The 10,120-nt window shown below is 48.0% G+C and overlaps 1 protein-coding gene across 1 annotated transcript; it reads right to left on the reverse strand.

Moving 5' to 3' along the window:
* Positions 1-568: 568 nt before the first annotated feature.
* Positions 569-2,031, reverse strand: GPR150 (G protein-coupled receptor 150). Its single transcript, XM_061608837.1, has 3 exons — positions 1,450-2,031; positions 1,254-1,404; positions 569-1,145 (listed from the first exon to the last, which is right to left on the reverse strand). Exons 1-3 carry the CDS (start codon positions 2,029-2,031, stop codon positions 694-696), a joined length of 1,185 nt encoding a protein of 394 aa, XP_061464821.1. The 3' UTR covers positions 569-693.
* Between the last annotated feature and the right edge of the window lie 8,089 nt (positions 2,032-10,120).

Raw genomic sequence — 10,120 nt, forward strand, 5'->3', positions numbered from 1 at the left:
AAGTGCCCAAAATAACAGCTAGATCTGAAATGATCCAATGGAACCCACTGGCCAAACATGTTCCTTGATTTGGAAGAGGCTGGGTGGCTTTATATGGGCTTAAATTGAGCAAGGGTTATCAGGGCCCCAGCCTCAAAGTCAAATTTCAGTAACTGGGTTCAGCACTGCAAGTACAAAGTATTAAGATGGTTCTTCAGCATTTCCCCCACTGAAGAGAAATCAGCAGCCCTCAGACTTCTGGTATTAAAAGCAGAGTCTTCCACATCTGAGTGTATGATCAGCCCACAGGCAAGCTTGAGCCCCAGCACCTCTTTAAGAAACCAAGGACTTGCTTTAGGACAAAGTCCTGGGACATATTGTGTGAAGAGAGCCTTTAAGCAGTCCCTAATGTGTTTGAGGTGGAATTCTGTCAGCGCCTCCATCTTCCTCCTTGGATGCTTCCAGATGAGGGTTTAATACTGTAAAGCGCTTGCTAAGATATCCCAGACTGCTCCTTTGCAACTTGTTTGTTTGAACATATCGGATTTCCCCAGGAATGGGTAAATCTAGATTAAATGGGGGAGGGGGATACGGGCTGGCATTTTGACAAGATAGTCCCGTGGATGCTACAACGAAAAAAAACCTCCCATGCATGAGGAGCACCAATCCCACCACAAACTCCCGTCTGGAAGCACCGTGAAAGAGTCTGCTTGTTTAGAATCCGCTTTCGCAGGCAGTGGAGACTTGAGTCTCGACCTCTTCTTGCTGGGTGACGGTGGAGACGGTTGGCGTCTTGCTTTGGCAGGGGCAGAGCCAGTGTCCTGTGCGCTCGGCGGCCATCTGTGGCGACGGACGGTGTTGGTGGTGAGCCCGTCGTCGCGGCTGTCCGTCAGGACAGCGGCAGAGGCTGCGCTGGAGGCGCCGCGCCCACGGCCCGTGGCTGTGGAATAAGAGGCAGACGTAGGGATTGAGGGCGCTGTTGGTGGCCGCTATGATGCTCCCCAGGGTCGCCCGGGCTCCGTCGTCGGCGTGCTCGGAGGAGGCGAAAGCCAAGCCGAGCTCCAGGATGAAGCGCGGGAAACCACAGAGCACGAAGAGGGTGGCCAGTGCAAGCGTCAGCTGCAGCGCCCGGGCTCGCGCGCGGGGCAGACTTCGAGGCGCAGGCGGCGAGGGCAAAGCGCACTTGGCGACGGGCAAAAGCCGCAGTAACAGCGGCGGCGCGGCCGGAGCGGCGACGCCGGGCAGTTCCATGCCATAGTGGCGGGCGCTGCCTCCTGCCCCCCGCGACGGCTCCTCCTCCTTGGCGCGGGAGGAGCTGAGGGTGCTGAGGATGCGGCCGCAGGTCCCGCCCAGGAGGCAGGCGGGCGCCACGAAGCCCGTGATGGCCCTGTATACGGCGTAGGTTTGGCCGTGCCAGCGGGGCAGCTGCTTGAAAATGCTCAGGCAACGGTCCCCGGGCTGAGGCGGGACCAGCTTATAGACGAAGGCTTCAGGCAGGGCGAGCAGCAGTGCCAACAGCCAGCCTAGCGCAGCCAAGGCGCCCCGGGCGGGCATGAAAGAGGGCAGCGGGTGGGGAGGGCCCGTTACCATGTGGTGTCGCTCCAGCGCGATAAGGACCAGCATGTGCGAGGGCGCCAGCATCCCGGAGCTTTGTAGGAGACGGAGCAGGCGACAAGTGGCATCCCCTACAGGCCACTCCGCGTCCCCCGACTCTTCCCCGGCGTCGTCCGCTGCCGGGGGGAGTTGGGAGAGCAGCGTCAGCCCGCACCCGTAGAGGTCGGCGATGGCCAAGTGCGCCAAGAGGAAGTCCATCTTCCGCCGTCGTCCGAACCGGCCCCCGCAACAGCATCCGCCGCAGTGTAGCCGATGCAAGAGCAGACCGTTGCCTACCAGCGCCAGCAGCATGATCGCGGCCGCCGAGATCGTCCTCGCAGGCTGTCCCGGAGTAGCCCAGAGGGACGGGAAGGAAAGGTTCAAGTTCCACCCGGGATGCGGGGTGCCGGATAAGTTGGGTCCGAAGGCAAAGCCGTCTGGACTGAAAGCGCCATCCATGGCTTGTTACGTCCGCCAAACTGGGAGCAAACTTTCGGAAAGAAACAGAGAGGATTGTGAATGGATGGATGTGCCTCGACAGCATATATAGGGCTCTGCTTGTCACCTGGCATTCACCGTGGGTGGGCACACCAGGCTGCAGCCATTGCGCCTGTGCTCTGCCCACCCCGCAACCATCTCCCCCTCCCCTCCAATTCAACAATTGCTGCCGTCTTTCACACCTACTTGAGCGGAGCCACGGTCTCCGCGGAGACACATTCTTAACAGCCACCTCCCGAAGGCACGCACCTTTCCCAGCGCGATACCGGAATCCAATTTTTACTGGAAGGAATCCATTCTCTTCCTCTAAAGCCGCCACATCCATACAGTGTATTGTTTGTCTAAGGTGAATCATATAGCAGAAAATGTGAGAAACCTGTTGCAAAGAAAATGGAACTGGTGCAAACAAATCCTGCAATCCTACTGCATTAAAATCTAAGGGAGCCTTGCCACTGACTTCCCGGGGAATAGGACTGCATATTCTTCATAAGCTTATCAAAGCTAAAATTGCCGGGTGACCAAAAATCTGGGCTACTGTTGTGCTCCTACAGCAGTTTGAGGTACCAAATTGTGAAGCTTTTAACGACAAAAACACTACCAACTGCACATCAAGCTGTTGTTTATTTATTCCCAGGCTATGGTCTGAAGGCACATGAGGCCAGCACCCTGCTGAAGCTGAGCAGGGTCGGTTGTAGTCAGTGCCTGGATGGGAGACGGCCTGGGAACCATATGTAAGCCGCCTTGGGTTTCAATCATGAAAAGAAAGGCGGGGTAGAAATGTAATAAACAAATAAAATATTTATTTATTTGATTTATATCCCAGCCTTTCTCCCAGCAGAAGCCCAGGGCGGCAAACAAAAGCAGTAAAAATACTTTAAAACATCATAAAAAAAGGCATAGCAGTAGTGGGCGGTTTAATAGTTGGCAACTGTAAGACATCTGGCGTGTAACCTTTTGCCCTTCAGAAATTCAGGTCAAAATCCATAGATGCAGTCCAAGAAGCTGACTAAACTGCCAGAACTTTTTTTGCTCCTGATTGCCATATTTCCTATTGTGCTTCTGTGGTATGTCCACAGCTAATGTCCCAACATGGCTGAAGGAGGGAAAATCAGACTAGCCAAGGGTCTTCTCCATTCTTTTCTTTGGAGAGCAGAAACAAACAAAAATAGTTCTAATGTGTGGATATGCAGTTTGTGGCACATTAAAGGCTAACAGAGAGACAGAGAGACAGACTGGGAATTTTGTTGGTGTACCACCCGCCCTGCTGCCCAACAAATTCCCTAACTGAGCTGACAGAGGTAGTCTCAGAGGTATTGTTGCGGTCCCCTAGACTATTGGTACTGGGGGACTTCAACATCCATGCCGAGACTGCTTTATCTGGGGCGACTCAGGACTTCATGGCCTCCATGACAACCATGGGGCTGTCTCAGGTTGTTACTGGCCCAACGCATGTGTCGGGACATACTCTTGGTTTGATCTTCGCCACTGGACATGGAGATGGTGATCTGGTGGTTGGGGGTTTTTCATCTACCCCATTGTCATGGACAGATCACCGCTTGCTGAAGTTTAGGCTCACAGCGACCCTTTCCCTCTGCAAGGGTGGGGGACCTATTAAATTGGTCCGCCCACGGAGACTAATGGATCCTGAGGGTTTCCAAAGGGCTCTGGGGGATTTTCCGAATGAGAAGACTGGCGCTCCTGTCGAAGCCCTGGTTGGATTGTGGAATACGGAGATGACCAGGGCGGTTGACACGATCGCTCCCATGCGCCCTTTCCTATGTAGAGCTCATATAGCTCCATGGTATACCGTGGAGCTGAGAGTGATGAAGCAAGAGAGGAGGAGGCTTGAGTGCAGATGGAGGCGAACTCCTGACGAATGCAATTATGCCTTGGTGAGTGCCTCTTCTAAGCGGTATATAGTAGCGGTGAGGGCAGCAAAAAAGAGATATTTTGCTGCCACAATTAAGGCATCTCTCTCCCGCCCGGCGGAGCTTTTTAAAATCGTACGAGGGCTTTTACATTCTGGCCCTCGGGACATTATAGATTCATCTGTAGCCCGCTGTGATGAGTTCGCAAGGCACTTCCAGGATAAGATTGCATGCATTCGCCGGGACTTAGACTCCAATATTATGGCAGTGGGATCTAATGAAGCATCCAGAACACGGTCTTGTCCTTGTTTATTGGATGAGTTTCAGTCTGTACAGCTTGAGGATGTTGACAAGATCCTTGGACTGGTGCGGGCGACCACATCTGTGCTGGACCCTTGCGCCTCTTGGCTGGTGAAAGCTGGCAGGACCGGAACCGCTGGCTGGGCCAAGGAGATAATAAACACCTCTTTGAGAGAGGGAGTGGTCCCTGAGTGCCTAAAAGAGGCGGTTGTGAGACCGCTCCTGAAGAAACCCTCTTTGGACCCAGATAACCTGAACAATTATAGACCTGTGGCAAATGTTCTGTTCCTGGGCAAGGTGCTGGAACGGGTGGTTGCCGGCCAGCTCCAGGGGCTCTTGGATGACACTGATTATCTTGATCCATTTCAATCCGGTTTTAGGCCCGGTTTTGGCACTGAAACAGCCTTGGTTGCCCTGTATGATGACCTTTGTCGGGTGAGGGACAGGGGGAGTGTGACTCTGTTGATTCTCCTTGATCTCTCAGCTGCTTTTGATACCATCGACCATGGTATCCTTCTGGGAAGACTCACGGAGTTGGGAGCTGGGGGTACTGCTTGGCAGTGGCTCCGCTCCTACTTGGTGGGTCGCCACCAGAAGGTAGTGCTTGGGGAACATTGCTCGATGCCCTGGACTCTCCATTGTGGAGTCCCGCAGGGATCGGTACTGTCCCCCATGCTTTTCAACATCTACATGAAGCCGCTGGGTGCGGTCATCAGGAGTTTTGGGGTGCGTTGTCCTCAGTACGCTGATGACACGCAACTCTATTTCTCCTTTTCATCCTCTTCAGGTGAGGCTGTTAACGTGCCAAACCGTTGCCTGGCCGCGATAATGGACTGGATGGGAGCTAACAGACTGAAGCTCAATCCTGACAAGACCGAGACGCTGTTGGTGAGTGCCTTCTCTGCCCAGATGGAGGATGTTCATCCTGTTCTTGATGGGGTTACACTCCCCTTGAAGGAGCAGGTGCGTAGCTTGGGAGTTCTTTTTGATCCTTCCTTGTCACTTGAGGCCCAGGTGGCCTCGGTGGCACGGAATGCTTTTTACCATCTTCGCTTGGTAACCCAGCTACGTCCCTATCTGGACAATGACGACCTCGCCTCAGTTGTTCATGCTCTGGTAACTTCTAGACTGGACTACTGCAATGCACTCTACGTTGGGCTGCCCTTGAAGACTGTTCGGAAACTACAGCTAGTCCAGAATGCAGCGGCCAGACTGCTGATGCGGACCAGAAGGTCTGCTCATATAAGACCTGTTCTGGCCCGTCTGCACTGGCTTCCTATTTGTTTCCGGGCTAGATTCAAAGTGCTGGTTTTGACCTATAAAGCCCTACACGGCATGGGACCGCAATACCTGGTGGAACGCCTCTCCCAATATGAACCTACCCGGACACTGCGCTCAACATCTAAGGCCCTCCTCCGGGTGCCATCCCATCGAGAAGCTCGGAGGGTGGTGACTGGGACCAGGGCCTTTTCTGTGGTGGCCCCTGAACTGTGGAACAGCCTCTCCGATGAGGTGCACCTGGCGCCGACACTACTATCTTTTCGGCACCAGGTGAAAACCTTTTTATACTCCCAGGCATTTTAAAGTGTGTTTTAATAGCATTTTCATTATTATTTTGTATCCTGGATGTTGTTTGGTTTCTTTATTATTTGTTTGTTTTGTTTTTTGATTTATTGTATGTATTGTATTTCATTGCTTGTTTTTATCTTTTTGTACACCGCCCAGAGAGCCTTCGGGCTTAGGGCGGTATATACATTAAATTAAATAAATAAATAAATAAACATGTATTGTGGCATAAACATTTGCAGACAAGGGCTTTCTTCATCAAACACTAAATATGTCAGACGTTAAAGTACTGGCAGACAATGGAACCACCTTGCTAAAACAAAGCAAGACTGCATTTCCTTAGTCCTGAATGGGAGACTGCCTGGGTATGTGGTTCTAAGTTCCACAATGGAACAAAGGTGGGGTATAAATGTATCTTTTTCTGTAACAGCCAAATACAGTTACTTTCCCCCCCTTGCCATTTCTTTTCATCGCTCTTTTTTATATAAAGAGATGCCTAAACAGAGTGTTAGTTTTTAAAGAGATCATTGGCTCCTGGTGTGTGAGCAGAGGAGGCACATTTAACACGATCAAGTGACTTTACATACGTCCTTGTTGGGCTTGAGGAGGGCAGTTCGGTCACTTGAAAAAAACACAAAGATTTACTGTCATTGACTGTATTTAATGAAAAGGGAGTATTAAAAAGAACCAGAACTAGAGTTATACAGTATTTTGTATTAATCCACACAACTGATATACACACATTTTATGCTAAACCTGTTTACAAGTCCTGCTCAACTAAAAGTGATCCTTTGCTTTTGCAATCTGTAAGGTTGTATCCTGTGGGGAGGGATGGTTGTGATTGTGTTATGACTTACAATAATATTTTTCTCCATCTTTTCATTTCAAAGACACAGAAAGGCTAGAAAAGATTAATACTGTGTGAAGTCGCTTGTATTTTCATAGCAAAGAATAAATCTTTCTCCTACACCAAGTTACTTCTAATATGATTTCTACCAGATGGCACTTCTTTATAAGTACGCCCCCATCTAATGGTAGACAAAATGAATCAGAAATGGTAAGAACGCTTCCAAGGTTTTCATCTTCAACTCAGGAAAAGAATTCAAAAATGAAGATACAGATTTAAAAGCGCTCCTTGTCATTTAAACAACAAACAAAATTTTGTTTTATTTAAATTTTTGCTGTTACTTTTTTGCTATTAATTTCTGTGACTTCTTTTTAGACTCTCAAAACGCTGACAAAGGGTATAGTCCTGAAATCAGTGAAGCATACTTGAGATTGAGATTGGATTGTAAGTCTGAAGACTTCAAACAACAATATCCTGTAGTAAACCTAGTGGGGATGTCTTCAGTTGTTCCATAAGGAGGTGGAAATCTGAGTACTCCCACACTTCAACAGCTCCAAAAAATCTTCCCAATATTCTGTTCCAACCCAGTCCATGGTGCTTGCTGAGGTTATAACACTTTAACAGTGTAATCATATTGTTATGAGCATGGGGGGTTGGAATGGATGATTCCTGTAGGTCACCTTTCCAGCCTCTGATTTGGAATCCTGTGCCTTGGAATGAGGAACTCTCTGCTGGTGAAATGAGTCTTTTGTTAACCAAATACATTGGCCAGGTAAGATAAAGGGCCGATCAGTTGCCTAGCAATGGAGAAGGGGCTAGGAAGACCCCTTTTGTCATTAAAACTAGAGAGGAGAGCCTCTCCCCCACTGCTGGCAGCTAGCAGAAGTGTGCTTGTAGTTTTGAGTTGTGTCTAGAGAATGGCTGGGGCCGCAGGCACGCAGAGGCTATCTCTCTGCATCATGGCTATAGGATGCGCCTGCACCCAGATGGAAAAGCTGGATATTGGACTGCTGATGCATTGAACCCCTCCACCCTTGAGCTCAGGTTGGAATGTGTGTAAATAAATAAACCATATTCCATAAAGACACCGTAGTCTCCGCTGACCTTCTTCCCCAAAAGAAACCAAACCCTGGAGGAGCGCAGGGACACCCGAAATCTCACTGCTTGGAGATTGGGGGAGGCGCGCAACAGTATGTATGTTTAGTAAGCCCCACTATGTGCAGCAGAGCTTAATCCCATGTAAATGTGCACAGAATTGCAACCTAAAATAATTCATTGACTAAAAGGATTATAAAAAGTGAGATATTTAATTTTGCTGGTACTAAACAGATTCAGAATCTTGTGTGAGCCAGCTTCATCATTCACTTCCTGGGAGGGCATCTTAGTATATTCATGAATCTGTGTATAGAAAGGCCTGGAGGAGACAGGTTCTGTGCATCTTCAGGAGAAAAGAAAATTGGGGATGGAAAGCTCTGCTTATGTATTGTGCTACTATTTCCTACCAGACAGTTTTCCAAATTTCAGTTTGGAAAACAGAAAATTTCAACATTATTACAAAAAGCTCTATTGGATCATGACCTGTTTTAGTAGTCTTGCTAACTGGTTAAGTACCGTATATCTACAAAAGTATAACATAAAGAAGTTTTAACAGTTTGCTGTGCTTACACAGTGGTTTCAGACAGGACACCTTTGTTTACTCCATAAAAGATCCCTCTGTTTAGCTGATAACATCTAATGTAAAGAATGGAGTATGTCATTTTTTTAAAAAAGTCACAATCAACTGCCAAGGCCATTTATTCTTCAAAATGGCTAGTTCTTTCATTTGTACCAAGTGCATTACCAAAAATCAGCCTCCAGCTTTACTAACACAAAGACCACCGTGTTTCTCTTTACTTCTGACAAAGAACCTGTGTGTTCCTTTTAGTGCTGGAGACAGAACTAACTAGATTTTAATTTTTTTAAATAGGGAAACATTTCAGTGGCCTGGCTTGCATTCTGAAATATGCTTGGCAAATAGTGAGACTAATTTAATTACATCTGCACTCTAGCTATTAGCCAGAATGGCTATATTCTACCTCCAGGATCAGAGGCAGTATGCCACTGAATACCAGTTGCGGGGAGACAACAGTGGGAGAGGCTCTGCTTGTGGGAAACAGAATGCTGGACTCTTGCTCTCAGTTTCCACTTCAAGTCTATTATACAATGAAGACTTGGGGGAAGTAGCATCACACCCAGCTTTTCCTTTCCTTGTGGTGTGGAATCTCTGGTCCAGGTAATGAATGTGGCTCTTCAGGCCTCTCTATCCAGCCCTCTGGACCTTTCCCAGGCCACACCTGTCACCAGCTCTGCTAGATTGTTGTTATGTGCCTTCAAGTCAATTACGACTTATGGCAACCCTATGAATCAGTGACCTCCAAGAGCATCTGTCATGAACTACCCTGTTCAGATCTTGTAAGTTCAGGACTGTGGCTTCCTTTATGGAATCAATCCATCGCTTGTTTGGTCTTCCTCTTTTTCTACTCCCTGCTGTTTTCCCCATCATTATTGTCTTTTCTAGTGAATCATGTCTTCTCATTATGTGTCCAAAGTATGATAGCCTCAGTTTCATCATTTTAGCTTCTAGTGACAGTTCTGGTTTAATTTGTTCTGACACCCAATTATTTGTCTTTTCTGCAGTCCATGGTATGCACAAAGCTCTCCTCCAACACCACATTTCGAATAAGTTTATTTTTCTCTTATCCACTTTTTTCACTGTCCAACTTTCACATCCATACATAGAAATTGGGAATACCATGGTCTGAATGATCCTGACTTTGGTGTTCAGTGATACATCTTTGCATTTGAGGACCTTTTCTAGTTCTCTCATAGCTGCCCTCCCCAGTCCTAGCCTTCTTCTGATTTCTTGACTATTGTCTCCATTTTGGGTAATGACTGTGCCCAAGTATTGATAATCCTTGACAAGTTCAATGTCCTCATTGTCAACTTTAAAACTCTGCTAGTTACCCTTCTCTATTGCTTTAAAAATGTATTTTATTATTAAATTTATATCCCACCCTTCTTATCAAAGGAAGACCTTTGCCTATCTTGAATGTGCCCTTAAACTGTGATAATGCCTCCTGCTTGCCTGGATAAGACAGATACGTGTGGGCCCGGTGTGCAGAAACTTCTGACTTTTATGTGGCTGGAATGTAACCAACTGTACAAAGTTAAGAGTTACATCTGTTGTTCTGCCTGCTTTTGCCTCTGGCCCCCATCTCACCACTGGCACGCAGTTACTGAGGAGGTAATGCAGCCCTAGGGCTGAAAAAGGTTCCCCGACCCCTGTTCTACACTCTCCTCCATTCCTTGTTTTGCTCAACATTCAGTCTGATGACGAGTTCAGGAGTACTCTAAAGTTTGCGTATTATTATTATTATTTATTAGATTTATATACCGCCCCATAGCCGAAACTCTCTGGGCGGTTTACAAT

This window comes from Rhineura floridana, chromosome 1 (genome assembly GCF_030035675.1).
Source record: "Rhineura floridana isolate rRhiFlo1 chromosome 1, rRhiFlo1.hap2, whole genome shotgun sequence".
NCBI classification, from domain to species: domain Eukaryota; kingdom Metazoa; phylum Chordata; class Lepidosauria; order Squamata; family Rhineuridae; genus Rhineura; species Rhineura floridana.